The following is a 20888-nucleotide window of genomic DNA, read 5'->3' as shown; positions in this document are numbered from 1 at the left end:
AAGAAGACGTGAACATTGTGAAAACGGTGAATTTATTACCCGGCCTCAAACAAAGGTATAAAGACCTAAGAAATGACAGCGGACGTGTCGTCTATGTTATTCCTATTGTTGGGGAAGGTTATTTCCCCCCTTTGTATATTTCCGCCTGTAGTAGATAATCCCTGTACGGTCTGTATATCCGGCGCAGCAGGGGGAGTGCGCTTTATGGCAGCTGCAAAGAATGAGAGACAGACTGATACACTTTCCGGACAGATACGGCACCTCCCGCAGGGATAATGGAGGGTCAGTGTATGGCATTACCATCCTGTATTACCAAGGCCATACAATAGATCCCTGCCCTCTAGTGATCATGAGATGGCTCTGCTGAACATGTCTCAGTCTACACAGTAAAGCTAACCAGTGGGATGGGAACGCAGGAAATGTAACCCAACTGATTTTGCTCTAACGGCCCAGATATCAGCTGCACATTTTATACATTGATTGTCACATAAAATATCACATTCTGATAAGTCAAATATTGTGGGTGCAAGTTATAAAGATTGATTGTTTAGTCTGGTGCCCAGTCTGCCACCACTCAGATGATTTCTATGTTTTCTTTACGATCTGACTCTTTGAGATTAAATACTCTTTAGTGTTCATATGAGGTTTCAAAACGATAATGTGACATTTCGGGGCAAAAATACAGCAAGTCAGTCCAAGGCTGGAGGTGAGGATAGCAAAAATCTCCACGGCGGGGGGCGTGGCTATGTAAGCCAAGAGAGAAGACGCACCTTTTGGAGGCTCCCATTATCCTGACCTGAATCCGGCCACTAATTCCCCTGAACTGCAGCCTGCACCGGCTGAGACGGTGCTTTGAGAGCTCGGGAGACCGGCGACTCCTCGGGCGGCGGCGGTGGAACGCTGGAGAGCCGGTATTTGTGGCGGCCTGGAAGAGCGGCAGAGTCCCTGAGCTGCGGCGGCCATCTTTGAGCGCGGCTCCGACGGGCGGGACGCAGTGCCGGCGGCGGCTGAAGCCGGGTGGATCCCCCGGGGAGCACGGCAGGCACTTACATACAGCGGGGACGCTGTGGAACATCGAGGAGCAGGAGACAGGTGCCGGGTCTGGAGCGGCGGGCGGGCCCTGGGAGACGGCGGCCATTACCATAGCGCACTCTCCAGCAGCAAGGAGAGAGGCGCTATATAGCAAGACTGCGGTGCATTCAGGAGGTGAGCTACCGGCCTGAAACACTAAAAGGGGCAGAGCGGTGTGCGCCCTGGAAAATTGGGCCCTGCACTCCCCTTATCAAAACCCCTGCTTGCACCATTACTTTGGAGGGATCGTTCCCCCTCCCTGCTGTTCTTCCTGGGGAACTGTGGCTGCTCTGGGACACGGTGCCTGGGCAAACCCCTAAGTTGATACATTTGCAGATATCTGAGACTTTTTGCTTGGTTTGCTGCCTCTCGGGGGTGCATCCCGGTGTTTGGCCCTGTCCGGTCTGCTAGTGGAGAATAGACTGCCATAATAATAACTCTGGTCCTTTGGTGGGGATCTTCTGCCAATCACTATGCATCATCCTAAAGGAGCGGGGGCTGCTGACAAGTTGAGGAAATATGCCAGAGAAGATGCCCCAGATAATACACGCTCTCTCAGAAATAATCCCACGCAGAGTCAACGCAAAAATCGTCTTTCTGACAGCAATGAGGAGGGAGAACAAGACGAACTGACTCTTAAACAAGCATCTGAGCAGTTGATGCAGGCCATATCTCTCACCAGGTCCTCTCTCACTGAGAAAATAGAAGACGTGCATACTGAAGTGGGCCGTCTGCGACAAGATATACAAACTATGAGAGGGCGTATTTCAGAGGTTGAAACAAGGGTGTCTCAGATAGAGGACACCATTGCCCCAATGGAGGCTAAGTTATCAAAGGCCACTGGCTCTGTGAATGCCTGGAAGCAAAAGGCAGATGACCTGGAAAACAGGCTGCGCCGTAATAATATCCGAATTATTGGCCTACCAGAACGCTCGGAGGGTCAGCAACCTGAACAATTTCTAGAGGACTGGCTTAAAACCTCCCTGGGAGACGGATTCTCCTCAACATTTTCTGTGGAAAGGGCCCATAGGGTCCCAACGAGACCTCTTCCTCCTGGAACTCCGCCCCGACCCTTTCTGGCACGTCTCCTTAACTGCAGAGACAGGGATGCAATTCTTCGCTTGGCAAGGCAGAAGGCCCCTATTAAATTCAATAATGCCACTATATCAATCTTCCCGGACTTCTCTATGGAACTTCAAAAGCAGCGAGTTCGATTTATGGAAGTCAAAAAGCAGCTCAGGGATAAAAACATCATTTACTCCATGCTTTATCCAGCTCGACTCCGTATTGTTCATGAAGGCTCCTCCCTGTTCTTCACTGACCCGGCGGAGGCGGTCGAATGGTTACGGTCATACAAGGGGCCTAGTACCCCGGACTCTTGAGTAGCTCTTTCTATCTGATGGCAACACAATCTAGAGCTCTCTATGTGGGTGCTGAGTTTGTCAACTATACCGGACGCTGATTCTAGTGAGGGTATCCCCTATTCTACTCAACTATAGGAGTGTAGGATTACACTCCTCCACTGTTCAAATGTTGTTTGGTTTGGTATTTTACACCAGTTTCAATTGTTTGTTATGTTTATTAGTCGCCAGTGATAACCTTATGCTCTGTATGATGTTCCTGATTCCCGCCCAGGCTGTGGTGTATATTATGCCTTTTCCCGAACGTAGATATGGGATCTGAGATTGTATGTATGACGTGGAACATACGGGGTATTAAGACTCCTCGAAAGAAAATTAAGGTATTTTCACAAATTAAAAGGTATCATCCACATATTGTAGCACTTGTGGAGACGCATTTGACCAGAGACACAGCTAAGTGTACTCAAAAACCGTGGGTGCAATGGTCCCTTCACGCATTTCACACCAGTTACTCCAGAGGGGTCTCCCTGTTGGTACATAGGAATGTCAGGTGGGAGGCTAGAGAGTCACGACGCGATCCCGAAGGTCGCTTTGTTTTTGTTCATGCCTTTATTAATATGAAGGAATATGTGATATTATGTGTTTATAACCCACCCCCGGCCGGCATATCGGTTCTCCGCATGGCACTGGGTTTCTCCCTAAATTATCCTAATGCTAGTGTTATCTGTATGGGAGACTTTAATTTAGTCATGGATAATCTTAAAGACAGACTGAGACTAGACGGCGAGATGTCAAGGGGGCCCCTTTCTCAATCTCACTCTCAATTGGCATCATTTATGAACGGTAGCGGATGGTTAGACCTATGGAGAACACGTCACCCTGAGATAAAGGAATATACTTGTCATTCTTCAACTAGACAGTCTCTATCCCGTATAGATTACATATTTGGATCTAGCGACCTAGCGCTGTGGGTGAATAGTGTCGAACATGGTAACAGGGGGATATCAGATCACAGCCCAATTGTTCTCAAACTTAAATACGGTCAGTCAAATAATAATATACCTTGGAAATTGAATCCCTTCTGGCTGAAACTAATAGATGCTAGTGATAGAACGGTTGATCAGTTAAACTGCTTTGTCTCTACTCACCCAGACCCCTCGAATCTCAATCTGTTCTGGGACACTCTAAAGGCATACTTGAGGGGATGTCTGTCCTCTACAATCTCCTATATAAAGAGGGTGACGGCGGGGGAAGATGACGAGATTGAGCGACGGCTGAAGGACTCGGAAGCCGCCTATGTGGCCAATCAAACTAACGGCAACAGGGTGGAGTGGCTCACTTCCCAAAGATTATACACCCAAAATATAGACACTAAATCAAAACGTAAATTATTTTTTACCCGTCAGTCTTATTTTGAAATGGGGAATCAGGCCAGTAAACTCCTAGCTTTTTTGGTACGTCAGCATAACACCTCCAACACGGTACTACAGATTCGGACACTCGATGGTTCGTTGGTATCCTCCACCGAGGAAATTCTTCAAAGTTTTTGCAATTACTATAAGTCACTGTACAAATCGGGTAGTGGTCTTGGGGTCCCTGAATGTATAGACTATCTATCAGACATGACATTCCCCTTACTGAGCCCAACCCAGCAAGCTTTTATGGAAGCCGAGTTTACTCTGGAGGAGGTGGAACAGGCTATAATGGATATGGCCACCGGGAAGGCCCCTGGACCTGACGGGTTTCCCGTTGAGTTCTATAAAAAATATCGGGACCACCTGGCACCACTCTTATTGAAGGTGCTTCAGAATATATGGGAGGGAGAAATTATGCCTGAAACATTTTATGATGCAAATATCATTGTACTTAAGAAGGAGGGAAAGGACCCCTTGGAATGTGGATCATATCGCCCCATATCATTGGTAAACGTAGATTATAAAATCTTCACTAAAATATTGGCCACTAGACTAAATACAATCATATTAGATCTTATACACCCAGATCAAACAGGCTTTATGCCTGGGAAAAGTACCTCTATTAATATTCGGCGGGTCCAATCAGTGATTCAATATAGCTCCCTAGAATTGGATAATAACTGGGCTCTGGCATCCCTAGACACAGCTAAAGCGTTTGACTCCCTCGAGTGGCCTTTTCTTTCTGCATGTCTGCAGAAATACGGTTTTGGAGATAAATTTATTAGAGGGATAGATACACTATATAGGAATCCTAGGGCACGGGTAATTGTGAATAATTCTATCTCTGATTCCTTTACTTTACATAGGGGAACCCGTCAGGGATGTCCTCTGTCCCCGGCCCTCTTTGCCCTCGCGATAGAAGCATTGGCAATACGCATAAGGTCTTCCACAGATATCAAGGGAATAAGTATTGCGGATCGTGTAGATACCATCGGTCTATATGCTGATGATATGATCATATTTATGGATAAAACAGAAGAAACACTACCGCGAGTAATAACGACTATAGATAATTTTAGCAAATTCTCTGGTCTCTATATCAATTGGGATAAGTCTGCTCTGATGCCTCTGTCTCATGCGCCGATGCCCCGTCTCGAAAATCTCTCGTCACTACCTGTAGTCTCCAATTTCAAATATCTAGGAATACATATGTCTCAATATAGTCAGCTGGACCTACGACTTAATATTTATCCACTATTGGACCTGGCCAAATCTAAATTCATAGCTTGGAGCAAACTCCCTCTCTCCGTTGCAGGTCGCATTAATTTAGTTAAGATGATATTGCTCCCCAAATTTAATTATTGTCTACAACATAGTGCTGTGCCAATACCCAAATCTTTCTTTGCAAACTTAAACTCCCTGACCACGTCCTTTATATGGGGGAAGACTAGACCCAAACTCAAGCTATCTACTCTACAGAGACCGACAAGGGGGGGAGGGGCAGCCTTACCAGACTTTTATCTATATTATCTTGCTGGGCAGGCTAGGGCGATAAGCAAATGGATGCCTAGCAACCCCCTACCTAATTCAGAAAGCCATATAATCCATTCTGCCCGTATTGACTGTCCACTGGGTTTTTTGGAAATGGAGAAAGTCAGTGCTCCCCGTTTGCTGCCATTGCTTCGACAAGCGAGATTAATATGGAGACAAATTAAAAAAGTTATTAAATATACAGATATAATAGCCGAAATGCCACTGTGGTATAATAGTTATTTTCCAGAATTACTAAATCACCCGTCTACTGAGTTCTGGATCTCATGTGGTGTTCTCTCGGTAGGTAATTTGTATAACCAGGATGTTTTTGTGTCCTTTGAGCAATTGCGGGATACCTGCAATATCCCAAGATCTCAATTCTTCCGTTATTTACAGCTGAGGTCAGCTTTCCAGTCACATATGCGAAATGCAGGTGCAAGTCGAGCAATTTCATCTTTACCCCTTATAGGCATTCTCAAATCACAGGGTCCTCAGGGGCTCATCTCCTCTTTATACACATACCTATTATCCGTGGGAGATGGGCTCACTATTAACACCTTAAAAAAGAAATGGGAGGGACTCCTTCCCGATACACTGGGAGAGGAGTGGGAAGATATTTTGGAATCTCCAACTAAAGTTTCTCCCTCAGTTAACAATAGGATGACCCAGCTATATATTACGTATCAGACTTATCTGACTCCGACACGACTTTTTAAAATGGGCCGCCTTCAGACGTCAGACTGCTTACGGTGTCACGCACATGATGCGGATTTTACCCACATGATATGGCGGTGCCCGGTAATCCTTCATTATTGGAAAGAAGTCACGACATTGTTAACGTCTTTATTGTTAATCCCTGTCCCACTTGAACCATTGACTTGCCTATTTGGGGTGTGGGATACAGAGACCTGGGATCACCATACTGGGATCTTCCTTCGAGAAACGCTCTTCTTAGCACGAAAGGTACTGGCATTAAGGTGGATGGGTGGCTCCTCCCCGTCTCTCAGAGCTTGGATTGACCTGGTGAACTCGGTTATCCCATATGAAAGAACACTGTACCATAATAGAGGATGTCCAGGTAAATTCGAAAAAATTTGGGGTAGATGGAACTCATCTCATCATACTCTGTAGTCTGCGTGGATTAGATATATGCACGGGGAGGAGGGCATGGGGTTTGGGGACATCGTTGCAGAGCAAACTTGAATCTGTTTTCTTTTGGCGACTTATTACTAAAGGTTAAAGTTGTTTAAGTTGTATAGTAGGTATTTTGTAGGTACTAGTGATTCAACATGCACAGTCTATTGCCTCTGAACTTTGGATGCGATGATGTTTGTAATCATTTGTATCTGATGGTATGTTTAATAATGATAAATGTAATATGTGCAATGTTTGTCTATTCTGAAATTAATAAACGAATTTAAAAAAAAAAAAAAAAATCTCCACGGCCACCGTGTACTTGCCCTTGGTGCTGATATAGGCAGGGATAAAGGAGATCCAGACACTGGTGAAGACCAACATGCTGAATGTAATGAACTTGGCCTCGTTGAATCCATCAGGGAGGTTTCTGGCCAGAAAGGCAATGACCAGGGTCAAAAGAGCCAAACATCCCAGGAATCCCAACATGATGTAGAAGAAGGTGATGGACCTGTCCCTGCACTCCACGGTGATGACACCTTTCGTTGTCTTCATGTTGAGTTCTGGAAATGACGGATACATGATGACCCACGACATGCAGATCACACTTTGGATGCTTGAGCCAGTGAGGACCATGGAGTTGGGAATTGAGGATCCCACCCATTTCCTGAGGGAACTGTTTGGTTTTGTGGCACTAAAGGCAATGACAACAGTAATAGTTTTGGCAAAGATGCAAGAGACGCAAAGGGAAAATATGGTCCCGAACACGGCCTGTCGTATGAGGCAGGTGATGATGGAAGGACGGCCGATGAACAAGAAGGAGCAGAGGAAGCAGAAGAGCAGAGCCACCAGCAGAAGATAGCTCAGGCTCCTGTTATTAGCCTTCACCAGTGGAGTGTCCCGGAAACGGATGAAGATATAGAGAACTGAGATGGTGAGGAGCGAGCAGGCGCTGGTGATGGTGGACAATGCTACGCCCAAGGGCTCTCCATACGAGAGAAACTCAACCACCTTCGGGATACATTTGACTCGGTCTTCATTGGACCACTGATCCTCTGGGCACCTCATGCACTCGGTGGCATCTGAATAAAGAGTGAACAATGCTTAGATACAATGTATCAAGTCTATTCCAGAATTGTAACATTTCTATTGAATGTCTGCCATAGATACATCTTATTAAGGCTAAAAATCAATAGAGAGGGGCAGGAATAGTAATAATGGTAGTAATAGTAACAGTAGTGGTAGTAATCCTACTATATAATTGTCTAAGGTCCACTTCCGTCTGTTTGTCTGTCTGTCTGTCGCGGAAATCCCGCGTCGTTGATTGGTCGCGGCTGGCTGTGACCAATCAGCGACAGGCACAGTCCGGCCGCGAATTGGCCCCTCCCTACTCCCCTCCAGTCAGTGCCCACATAGGGTTTTAGCAGTCCATTAACGCTGCCATTAACCCTGTGTGACCAACTTTTTACTATTGATGCTGCCTATGCAGCGGGCATACTACACTATACTATACTACATGGGCTGTGCTATATACTACGTGGCTGTGCTATATACTGCGTGGGCTGTGTTATATACTACGTGACTGTGTTATATACTGCGTGGGCTGTGTTATATACTGCGTGGGCTGTGTTATGTACTATGTGGCTGTGTTATATACTGCGTGGCTGTGCAATATACTACGTGACTGTGTTATATACTACGTGGCTGTGTTATATACTGCGTGGGCTGTGTTATATACTGCGTGGGCTGTGTTATGTACTACGTGGCTGTGTTATATACTGCGTGGCTGTGCAATATACTATGTGGCTGTGTTATATGCTACGTGGGCTGTTATATACTACGTGGCTGTGTTATATGCTACGTGGCTGTGTTATATACTACGTGGCTGTGTTATATACTGCGTGGGCTGTTATATACTGCGTGGGCTGTGTTATATACTGCGTGGGCTGTGTTATGTACTACGTGGCTGCGTTATATACTGCGTGGCTGTGCAATATACTACGCGGCTGTGTTAAATACTACGTGGCTGTGCTATATACTACGTGGGCTGTGTTATATACTATGTGGCTGTGCTATATACTTCGTGGGCTGTGCTATATACTATGTGGCTCTGCAATATACTACGCGGCTGTGCAATGTACTACGTGGCTGAGCAATATACTACATGGAAATCTTCATAAATAAACTACATACATATTCTAGAATACCCAATGCGTTAGTATCGGACCACCATCTAGTAGCAGTAATAATAGTGGTAGTAATAGTAACAGTAGTAATATTAGTAAAAATAGTAGTGGTAATCATTAGTGATGAGTGAATATACTCGTTGCTCGGGTTTTCTAAAGCACGCTCGGGTGATCTCCGACTATTTTTTAGTGCTCGGAGATTTAGTTTTCCTTGCCACAGCTGGATGATTTGTGGCTACTAGCCAGCCTGAGTATATGTGGGGGTTGCCTGGTTGCTAGGGAATCCCCACATGTATACAAGCTGGCTAACAGATGTAAATAATTCAGCTGCAGCAAGAAAAACTAAATCTCCGAGCAGTCACAAATACTCGGAGACCACCCGAGCAACGAGTACACTCGCTCATCACTAGTAGTAATCGCTCCGTCTTTATAACGTGCAGCGATCGACTGACGTCTCCTCTATTATCGATATCACAGTAATAACTGAACCAATAAACTTCGAACTTTGCAAGAGATCCAGAGCTAGAAAAGAAAATGTCGGCATTTTTATAAACTAGGATCGCACCGGTCTGGTTGGAAATTTCTCCATCTGAACAAGGATGACAATCATAGCAGCAAAAGGGTTGCCCCTCTCTGGGAGCCTTCCGGAATCCTGGGGGGCAACTATCACAACACACAGATGGGGGGACCTGAAAGAAGACAACAGATGAGTGACCTGATAATATTGTAGTAATAATGGGAAACAACAATTGGCAATGTGAAATCCAAGTGGGCAAGCAGCTGTTAGGGCATGCTGGGAGTTGTAGTTCCAGCTAGGGAATCACAGGTCAGAGACAGCTGCTGCAGAACATCAGGTAATGTAGCAAGAATGAAGAATCAGGACCATTCACCTCCTTGTACTTCTCTCCCCATATGATTCCTTTTTCATTCAGGATCAGCTTTTTACCATTGGGGCCCCAGTCATCAAAGATCCCGACGTTGACGAGTTCTCCCTTCATATCCTCAGACATTTGCCAGTTCAGAACATCATAAAGTCCTTTCAATTCTCCCTTTTCATCAAAGGCGACTCTCTCCCCGGCCGAGGTCAGGAAGAGCACACGCTTAATGTAATAGAAAAGCTTGAAGGCAAAGAAGAGGCAGAAAATGGTGACATTGTATCTACAGCGAGCACAGAGCGGAGGATACAAAGTATCACATACAGTTTGGTCCAGAAATATTTGGCCAGTGACAAATCTTCAAGATTTCAGCTCTGCAGGCCGCTATTTTGCAATTGAAGTAGAGACTTTCAGGTTAAATTAAAAAGGGTTAAATAAGACAACGGAGTCATGGTGTGGGCTTATAGAATATTGTTTATAGGGTCAATGACTCGAATGTTATTTCAAGTTGTATCATTTTGCTATTAACTTACTTTAATGGTTTTTGTAAAAGTGATTTTATTCAATAAAATTGATTTACACAAAAAGGGTTAAATATTAATCTCTTGTGAAACGTTTAGGAATTGCAGTCATTTTCCTATAAAGCCTCCTCATTTCAGGGGCTCATAAGTAATTAGATACATTCACTTCCCCATAAATAAAATTTCCATGTTTAACCCCTTGTAGAGAATCCATCTCAGCAATAACGGCCTGAAGTTTGGAGGACATAGCCGTCACCATCACTGGTCTCCTCTGGTGTGAGGCTTTGTATAATGATGGCTGAAGTCTGGAGGCCATGGTCGTCACCATCACTGGTCTCCTCCGGTGTGAGGCTTTGTATAATGACGGCCTGAAGTCTGGAGGCCATGGCCGTCACCATCACTGGTCTCGTCTGGTGTGAGGCTTTGTATAATGACGGCTGAAGTCTGGAGGCCATGGCCGCCACCATCACTGGTCTCCTCTGGTGTGAGGCTTTGTATAATGACGGCCTGAAGTCTGGAGGCCATGGCCGTCACCATCACTGGTCTCCTCTGGTGTGAGGCTTTGTATAATGACGGCCTGAAGTCTGGAGGCCATGGCCGCCACCATCACTGGTCTCCTCTGGTGTGAGGCTTAGTATAATGACAGCCTGAAGTCTGGAGGCCATGGCCGTCACCATCGCTGGTCTCCGCTGGTGTGAGGCTTTGTATAATGACGGTTGAAGTCTGGAGGCCATGGCTGTCACCATCACTGGTCTCCTCTGGTGTGAGGCTTTGTATAATAACAGCTGAAGTCTGGAGGCCATGGCTGTCACCATCGCTGGTCTCCTCCGGTGTGAGGCTTTGTATAATAACGGCTGAAGTCTGGAGGCCATGGCCGTCACCATCACTGGTCTCCTCTGGTGTGAGGCTTTATATAATGATAGCTGAAGTCTGGAGGCCATGGCTGTCACCATCGCTGGTCTCCTCCGGTGTGAGGCTTTGTATAATGACGGTTGAAGTCTGGAGGCCATGTGTTGTGAATTCTGTGGCCAAGCTCCCTCCTGTGGTCGTGAGTGGTACTGCGGCTGGTTCTGTCTATAAGCTTCCTTTGGTGGATGAGAGTGGTACTGCGGCTTCTGAGTTTCCTTCCTCAGGTGATGAGGTTAAGTCGTGAGGTGCTGCTCTATTTAACTCCACCTGGTGCTTTGATCCTGGCCTCCAGTCAATGTTCTAGTATTGGTCTTGCTTCCTCCTGGATCGTTCCTGTGGCCTCTCTATCCTGCATAAGCTAAGTTCTGCTTGTGTTATTTTTGTTTGCTATATTTTCTGTCCAGCTTGCTATATTGGTTTTTTTCTTGCTTGCTGGAAGCTCTGAGACGCAGAGGGAGCACCTCCGTACCGTTAGTCGGTGCGGAGGGTCTTTTTGCCCCTCTGCGTGGTTGTTTGTAGGTTTTTGTGTTGACCGCAAAGCTATCTTTCCTATCCTCGGTCTATTCAGTAAGTCGGGCCTCACTTTGCTAAATCTATTTCATCTCTGTGTTTGTATTTCATCTTTACTCACAGTCATTATATGTGGGGGGCTGCCTTTTCCTTTGGGGAATTTCTCTGAGGCAAGGTAGGCTTATTTTTCTATCTTCAGGGCTAGTTAGTTTCTCAGGCTGTGCGAGTTGCATAGGGAGCGTTAGGCGCAATCCACGGCTACCTCTAGTGTGGTGTGTTAGGATTAGGGATTGCAGTCAGCAGAGTTTCCACGTCTCAGAGCTCGTCCTATGTTTTTGGTAAATGTCAGGTCACCTTGTGTGCTCTGAACTTCAAGGTCCATTGTGGTTCTGAATTACCTGTTCATAACAGCCATGGCTGTCACCATCACTGGTCTCCTCTGGTGTGAGGCTTTGTATAATAACAGCTGAAGTCTGGAGGCCATGGCTGTCACCATCACAGGTCTCCTCCGGTGTGAGGCTTTATATAATGACGGCTGAAGTTTGGAGGCCATGGCCGTCACCATCACTGGTCTCCTCCGGTGTGAGGCTTTATATAATGACGGCCTGGAGGCCATGGCCGTCACCATCACTGTTCTCCTCCGGTGTGAGGCTTTATATAATGACAGCTGAAGTCTGGAGGCCATGGCTGTCACCATCACTGGTCTCCTCCGGTGTGAGGCTTTGTATAATGACGGCCTGGAGGCCATGGCCGTCACCATCACTGTTCTCCTCCGGTTTGAGGCTTTATATAATGACAGCTGAAGTCTGGAGGCCATGGCCGTCACCATCACTGTTCTCCTCCAGTTTGAGGCTTTATATACGAGTAATGACAGCTGAAGTCTGGAGGCCATGGCCGTCACCATCACTGGTCTCCTCCGGTTTGAGGCTTTGCATAATGACGGCTGAAGTCTGGAGGCCATGGCCGTCACCATCACTGGTGTGCTCCGGTTTGAGGCTTTATATAATTACAGCTGAAGTCTGGAGGCCATGGCCGTCACCATCACTGGTGTGCTCCGGTTTGAGGCTTTATATAATGACAGCTGAAGTCTGGAGGCCATGGCTGTCACCATCACTGGTCTCCTCCGGTGTGAGGCTTTGTATAATGACGGCCTGGAGGCCATGGCCGTCACCATCACTGTTCTCCTCCGGTTTGAGGCTTTATATAATGACAGCTGAAGTCTGGAGGCCATGGCCGTCACCATCACTGTTCTCCTCCGGTTTGAGGCTTTATATACGAGTAATGACAGCTGAAGTCTGGAGGCCATGGCCGTCACCATCACTGGTGTGCTCCGGTGTGAGTTTTTTTGCCTTTACTGCAATAACTTCAGTTCTAACTTGTTTGTAGCTTTTTTACCTTCAGTTTTGTCTTCAGCCTGTGAAATGCGGCTCGATGGGGCTAGTGATGTCTCAGCCATTGCAGAACATTCCACTTCTTTGCTTTTGCAGGATGTTTTGGGTCACTGTCATCTGTCCTGTGAAGTGCTGTCCTATCAACCCTGCATTTGCTGAATCTGAGCAGAAAATGTCGCCCTGTACATACGGGATTCATCTGGCTGCTTCTATCTTCAGTGATGTCATCAATAAACACTAGTGACCTGATGCCATCGGAAGCCATGCAAGCCCGCGCCATCACACCGCCTCCACCATGTGTTACACAGGATGTGCCGAGGATCAGGAGCCGCTCCAAGCCTTCTACAGACTTTCTTCTTCCCACCATTTTGGTACAGGTTGATCTTAGTTTTGTTATTCCAGAACTGAACGGCTTCCTTAGATGTTTTTTGGCAAAGTCTAATCTGGCCTTTGTATTTCCCGGCTAATTATTGGTTGGTACCTTGTGGTGAATTCTCTGTATTCGCTCTCCTGAAGTCTTCTCTGCATGGCAGATTTAGATACTGAGACCCCGACTTCCTGGAGAGTGTTCTTCACTTGGGGTTTTCTTCATCATGAGAAGGATTCAGCGATCATCCACCGCTGTTGTCTTCCGGGGACGTCCAGGCCTTTTTCCGTTCGCTGCTCACCAGTGCGCTCTTTTTTTTTACTGAATGCATCAAATTGTTGATTAGGCCACCCAATATTTCTGCTTTATCTCCTCCCTGATGGATCTCTTATTTTTTACAGCCTAAGGATGGTCTGTTTATCTTCCATTGAGTGCTCCTCTGGCCGCACGTTGGAACAGCTTCTAAATGCAAATGCCTCGCCTGGAATCACCTCCAGACCTTTTAGCTGCTTAATTTATGATGAGTTAACAAGGGAATAGCCCAAGCAGCCATTAAAGAGCATTTCAGAGAATTGTCCAGTTACTTTTGGTCCCTTGAAAGAGAGGTAGGTCCATATTAAATAACTGTAATTCCTAAACCCTTCCTCCGATTAGGATGCAAATCCCTCAGACTAAAGCTGAGAGTCGCCACTTTAAGCCCTGATTGATGATAGGACTGGATGTGGAATATGTTTTAGTAAACGGCTAAAATGCCAAAATGTATCACTGTCCAAATATTCCTGCACCTAACTGTATGGTGAGTCCAGAGCAGAGGACACAACGTATCAGAGGATATAGTTTATACTTTCACTGACGATTCTACACATTCTCACTCGCTCCATACCTGCCATGGTTGGAAATCCTTGACGTCTGCACATGTGCCATTGCTGAACGGTCCGGTCCCCTCCTGGCAGGACAGCATGTTATGTATAGCGTGTGCCACGGCGTACACAGCATTGTACACCGACACAGATAACCTGAAGTTTGTGGTGTCGTACACTGAATTGTCCACTTTGGTCAGGTCTTCTTTGCCGGTGCACCACGTGACATTGGTGGCACTGGATTTGTTGCCCGTATAATTCTCCTTCCACTTACAAGGAAACACTTGTTCCCAAAACTCCCTGATGAAGATATCATTGGGGTACTTTGCTGGTTCTACGCCGTAGAGGAAGTCCTGGAAACCTGGGATGTTAGAGCTGTATTTGGCCAGACCAAGAGTCCCATTAAGGACGGTCCATAGATCTTTTTGTGTAAAGACGGCTGAGGGCAGCCAACTCCCTACCGCGATCCAGACTTTCCCAGAGATCTTGCTGGCAATGATGGCCTGGAAAAAAGCGATCAGCTCGGTGGCGTACGCGTACAGGACAATGACATTGGTCTTGGTTTTTTGTATGGAGGCGATGATGATATTGAGACTTTCTTTGCTTGGAGGGGTAGAGAGGGTTTTGGCAAAAGCCACACAGATGCTGTTCTTTGCCATCTCCACCTTCAGCTTCTGGCTTCCTTCATCTCCATAGTCATTATTGGAAGACAAGATGCCAACCCAGGACCAGTTAAAGTGCTTCATCATCTGGACCACAGCAACGGGCTGAGAGTCCACGGTACCGACTGTGCGGACAAAGGAAGGGAACTGGGTCTTATCGGCCAAGGAGGGAAGAGCTGAGGCATAGCTAATCTGGAAAGAAAACCGGGAGAATAGTGATTCAAAAGACCCCAAAAGCGGTAACAATACATCAACCACATCAGCATAGCCCAACACTGACTGTCATACAGGTAACAAAGTGGCCAACAGTGACTGATGTACAGGTATAGACGTGGCCAACAGTGACTGTCATACAGGTATAGACGTGGCCAACAGTGACTGATGTACAGGTATAGATGTGGCCAACAGTGACTGACGTACAGGTATAGACGTGGCCAACAGTGACTGACGTACAGGTAAAGACGTGGCCAACAGTGACTGACGTACAGGTATAGATGTGGCCAACAGTGATTGACGTACAGGTATAGACGAGGCCAACAGTGACTGACGTACAGGTATAGACGTGACCAACAGTGACTGACGTACAGGTATAGACGAGGCCAACATTGACTGACGTACAGGTATAGACGTGTCCAACAGTGACTGACGTACAAGTATAGACGTGGCCAACAGTGATTGACATACAGGTATAGACGTGACCAACAGTGACTGACGTACAGGTATAGACGAGGCCAACATTGACTGACGTACAGGTATAGACGTGTCCAACAGTGACTGACGTACAGGTATAGACGTGGCCAACAGTGACTGACGTACAGGTATAGACGTGGCCAAGAGTGACTGACGTACAGGTATAGACGTGGCCAACAGTGACTGACGTACAGGTAAAGACGTGGCCAACAGTGACTGACGTACAGGTAAAGACGTGGCCAACAGTGACTGACGTACAGGTATAGACGTGGCCAACAGTGATTGACATACAGGTATAGACGTGACCAACAGTGACTGACGTACGGGTATAGACGTGACCAACAGTGACTGAAGTACAGGTATAGACGTGACCAACAGTGACTGACGTACAGATATAGACGTGACCAACAGTGACTGACGTACAGGTATTGACGTGACCAACAGTGACTGACGTACAGGTATAGACGTGGCCAACAGTGACTGACGTACAGGTATAGATGTGGCCAACAGTGACTGATGTACAGGTATAGATGTGACCAACAGTGACTGACGTACAGGTATAGACGTGGCCAACAGTGACTGACGTACAGGTATAGACGTGGCCAACAGTGACTGATGTACAGGTATAGACATGACCAACAGTGACTGACGTACAGGTATAGATGTGGCCAACAGTGACTGATGTACAGGTATAGATGTGACCAACAGTGACTGATGTACAGGTATAGATGTGGCCAACAGTGATTGACGTCCAGGTATTGACGTGACCAACAGTGATTGACGTACAGGTATAGACGTGGCCAAGAGTGACTGACGTACAGGTATAGACGTGGCCAAGAGTGACTGACGTACAGGTATAGATGTGGCCAAAAGTGACTGACGTACAGGTAAAGACGTGACCAACAGTGACTGACGTACGGGTATAGATGTGGCCAACAGTGATTGACGTACAGGTATAGACGTGGCCAACAGTGACTGACGTACGGGTATAGACGTGGCCAACAGTGACTGATGTACAGGTATAGATGTGACCAACAATGACTGATGTACAGGTATAGACGTGGCCAACAGTGACTGACGTACAGATATAGACATGACCAACAGTGACTGACGTACAGGTATAGATGTGGCCAACAGTGACTGATGTACAGGTATAGATGTGACCAACAGTGACTGATGTACAGGTATAGATGTGGCCAACAGTGACTGATGTACAGGTATAGACGTGGCCAACAGTGACCGACGTACAGATATAGACATGACCAACAGTGACTGACGTACAGATATAGACATGACCAACAGTGACTGACGTACAGGTATAGATGTGACCAACAGTGACTGACGTACAGGTATAGATGTGGCCAACAGTGACTGATGTACAGGTATAGACGTGGCCAACAGTGACCGACGTACAGATATAGACATGACCAACAGTGACTGACGTACAGGTATAGATGTGACCAACAGTGACTGACGTACAGGTATAGACATGACCAACAGTGACTGACGTGCAGGTATAGATGTGACCAACAGTGACTGATGTACAGGTATAGATGTGACCAACAGTGACTGACGTACAGGTATAGACGTGACCAACAGTGACTGACGTACGGGTATAGACGTGGCCAAGAGTGACTGATGTACAGGTATAGACGTGACCAACAGTGACTGACGTACGGGTATAGATGTGGCCAACAGTGATTGACGTACAGGTATTGACGTGACCAACAGTGACTGACGTACAGGTATAGACGTGGCCAAGAGTGACTGACGTACAGGTATAGACGTGGCCAACAGTGACTGACGTACAGGTATAGACGTGGCCAAGAGTGACTGAGGTACAGGTAAAGACGTGACCAACAGTGACTGACGTACGGGTATAGATGTGGCCAACAGTGATTGACGTACAGGTATTGACGTGACCAACAGTGACTGACGTACAGGTATAGACGTGGCCAACAGTGACTGACGTACGGGTATAGACGTGGCCAACAGTGACTGATGTACAGGTATAGATGTGACCAACAGTGACTGATATACAGGTATAGACGTGGCCAACAGTGACTGACGTACAGATATAGACATGACCAACAGTGACTGACGTACAGGTATAGACGTGGCCAAGAGTGACTGACGTACAGGTATAGATGTGACCAACAGTGACTGATGTACGGGTATAGACGTGGCCAAGAGTGACTGACGTACAGGTATAGACGTGACCAACAGTGACTGACGTACAGGTATAGACGTGACCAACAGTGACTGACGTACAGGTATAGACGTGACCAACAGTGACTGATGTACGGGTATAGATGTGACCAACAGTGACTGACGTACAGGTATAGACGTGGCCAAGAGTGACTGACGTACGGGTATAGACGTGGCCAACAGTGACTGACATACAGGTATAGATGTGACCAACAGTGACTGACGTACAGGTATAGACGTGGCCAACAGTGACTGACGTACAGGTATAGATGTGGCCAACAGTGACTGACGTACAGGTATAGATGTGACCAACAGTGACTGACGTACAGGTATAGACGTGGCCAAGAGTGACTGACGTACAGGTATAGACGTGACCAACAGTGACTGACGTACAGGTATAGACGTGGCCAACAGTGACTGACGTACGGGTATAGACGTGGCCAAGAGTGACTGACGTACAGGAATAGATGTGACCAACAGTGACTGATGTACAAGTATACAGTACCATGCCCTGTGCAGACCCCAGACCTCTGTCCGGTGCATACAATACCATGCCCTGCGCAGACCCCAGACCTCTGTCCGGTGCATACAATACCATGCCCTGCGCAGACCCCAGACCTCTGTCCAGTGCATACAGTACCTTGCCCTGCGCAGACCCCAGACCTCTGTCCGGTGCATACAATACCATGCCCTGCGCAGACCCCAGACCTCTGTCCAGTGCATACAGTACCTTGCCCTGCGCAGACCCCAGACCTCTGTCCGGTGCATACAATACCATGCCCTGCGCAGACCCCAGACCTCTGTCCAGTGCATACAGTACCTTGCCCTGCGCAGACCCCAGACCTCTGTCCGGTGCATACAGTACCATGCCCTGCGCCGACCCCAGACCTCTGTCCGGTGCATACAGTACCTTGCTCTGCGCAGACCCCAGACCTCTGTCCGCTGCATACAGTACCTTGCTCTGCGCAGACCCCAGACCTCTGTCCGGTGCATACAATACCATGCCCTACGCAGACCCCAGACCTCTGTCCGGTGCATACAATACCATGCCCTACGCAGACCCCAGACCTCTGTCCGGTGCATACAATACCATGCCCTGCGCAGACCCCAGACCTCTGTCCGGTGCATACAGTACCATGCCCTGCGCAGACCTCAGACCTCTTTCCTTTCACCTCTTTACCTGTGGGAAATGTGTGAGCCCCAATATTCGTGCGATTGCAACCGACCCAGACGACGGTGAGTCTCCCACCACGGCAGACAGTTTGGGGGGCTCTGAGCGGCAGCTGTAATTTGGCACCTTGGATCGGTGTCCTGACAGATAATACATGACGCTGTCTATGGCGGCCAGGTCCGAATAACAAGAGTCATAAACCTCGTAGCCCAGCGAGACGTTCGGCGCCAGCAGAGGACTCGCATTGATTTCCTCCACGGCAAATAACATTGCGAGGATGTACTGGTATTTCTCCATGTAAAACCTAAGGAATAAGAGGTGAAAAGAGAAATCTCAGGACTTCTATATTCTGATGTGAAGACCCCAAATATTAGAAATGGGGGTAAAAAATGCGAAGCACAAATCTCTCCTTTCCTACAAAGTATCGGTCAACGCACAGACACGATTGTCTACAGATGTGAGGGGTCTCCTATCTCCTGATAATGGAGAATAATGCAGAAATAATCTTCTCTCAGACCCGGAACCTCAGATCTCGCGCAGTTTTCTATCCTCGTCTTGCGATCTACATCATCGCCCGTCCGTAAATAATGGACAGGGTTCACTTACTTTTCGCACATGCGGGACGGAGGCTTTGCTGTAAATCTTAATGTTTGTTTGACAGTTTTTTGGTGCACAGGAATAAGCGCCCCGAGGATGATCTGTCCGCCATGTTTATAAGTCGCTAATGGCGTCTCTGAGAATCGACAGGATGGAGAAGATTCAGTCACCGATACCAGGAGGAACGTAGAGATCCAGAGAAAGGGAAGCATCGTCTGAGCGGAGGACAGGAGGGCGAGAAAAAGGGGACAAAAAAAAGATGGATGGATGGATATATATAGATAATAGATAGATGAGAGATAATAATAGATAGATAGATAGATAGATAGATAGATAGATAGATAGATAGATAGATAGATAGATAGATACATAATAGATAAATAGATAGATGAGAGATAATAATAGATAATAGATAGATAAATAATAGATAGATAATAGATAATAGATATAGATAGATAAATAGATGATAGATAGATAATAGATAGATAGATAGATAGATAGATAGATAATAGATAGATAAATAATAGATAGATGATAGATAGATAGATAATAGATAGATAATAGATAGATAGATAATAGATAGATAGATAAATAATAGATAGATAGATAGATAGATAGATAGATAGATAGATAGATAGATAGATAATAGATAGATAACAGATAGATAGATAATAGATAGATAATAGATAGATAAATAATAGATAGATAGATAAATAATAGATAGATAAATAATAGATAGATGATAGATAGATAGATAGATAGATAATAGATAGATAATAGATAGATAGATAAATAATTGATAGATAAATAATAGATAGATAATAGATAGATGATAGATAGATAGATAGATAGATAGATAGATAGATAGATAATAGATAGATAATAGATAGATAAATAATAGATAGATAGATAAATAATAGATAGATAAATAATAGATAGATGATAGATAGATAGATAGATAGATAGATAGATAGATAGATAGATAGATAATAGATAGATAGATAAATAATTGATAGATAAATAATAGATAGATAATAGATAGATGATAGATAGATAGATAATAGATAGATAATAGATAGATAGATAATAGATAGATAATAGATAGATAGATAATAGATAGATAGATAAATAATAGATAGATAAATAATAGATAGATGATAGATAGATAGATAGATAGATAGATAATAGATAGATAATAGATAGATAGATAATAGATAGATGATAGATAGATAATAGATAGATAGATAGATAGATAGATAGATAGATGATAGATGATAGATAGATAGATAGATAGATAGATAGATAGATAGATAGATAGATAGATAGATAGATAGATAGATAAACACTATGTAACTAATTCTTATATATTTTTTGTTCCTGGGTCCAAAGTGTGATTTCCTAACCCGTTATGCCTGAAACAAATAGAA

The 20888-nt window shown here is 45.7% G+C and overlaps 1 protein-coding gene across 1 annotated transcript; it reads right to left on the bottom strand.

Moving 5' to 3' along the window:
- Positions 1 to 34: 34 nt before the first annotated feature.
- LOC138647492 (extracellular calcium-sensing receptor-like) lies at positions 35 to 19673 on the bottom strand. The gene is made up of 8 exons (XM_069736517.1): positions 19471 to 19673; positions 18874 to 19168; positions 14157 to 14987; positions 9591 to 9818; positions 9266 to 9389; positions 6824 to 7596; positions 6580 to 6585; positions 35 to 723 (listed from the first exon to the last, which is right to left on the bottom strand). The coding sequence occupies exons 1-8, from the start codon at positions 19671 to 19673 to the stop codon at positions 586 to 588; spliced, it is 2598 nt and encodes an 865-aa protein (XP_069592618.1). The 3' UTR covers positions 35 to 585.
- Between the last annotated feature and the right edge of the window lie 1215 nt (positions 19674 to 20888).

Source organism: Ranitomeya imitator, chromosome 8, assembly GCF_032444005.1.
Source record: "Ranitomeya imitator isolate aRanImi1 chromosome 8, aRanImi1.pri, whole genome shotgun sequence".
Taxonomy (NCBI): Eukaryota; Metazoa; Chordata; class Amphibia; order Anura; family Dendrobatidae; genus Ranitomeya; species Ranitomeya imitator.
The sequence above is the reverse complement of the archived record's forward strand: the minus strand, read 5'-3'. Positions and strand labels throughout refer to the sequence as shown.

Coding starts and splice junctions, on each gene's coding strand:
- LOC138647492 (XM_069736517.1), bottom strand. CDS start 19,673: ATGCTTCCCTTTCTCTGGATCTCTACGTTCCTCCTGGTATCGGTGACT. Junction 9,819..14,156: donor AGGATTTCCAACCATGGCAG/GTATGGAGCGAG, acceptor TTTGCCTTCAAG/CTTTTCTATTACATTAAGCG. Junction 7,597..9,265: donor AGAAATTTCCAACCAGACCG/GTGCGATCCTAG, acceptor CTCTTTATTCAG/ATGCCACCGAGTGCATGAGG.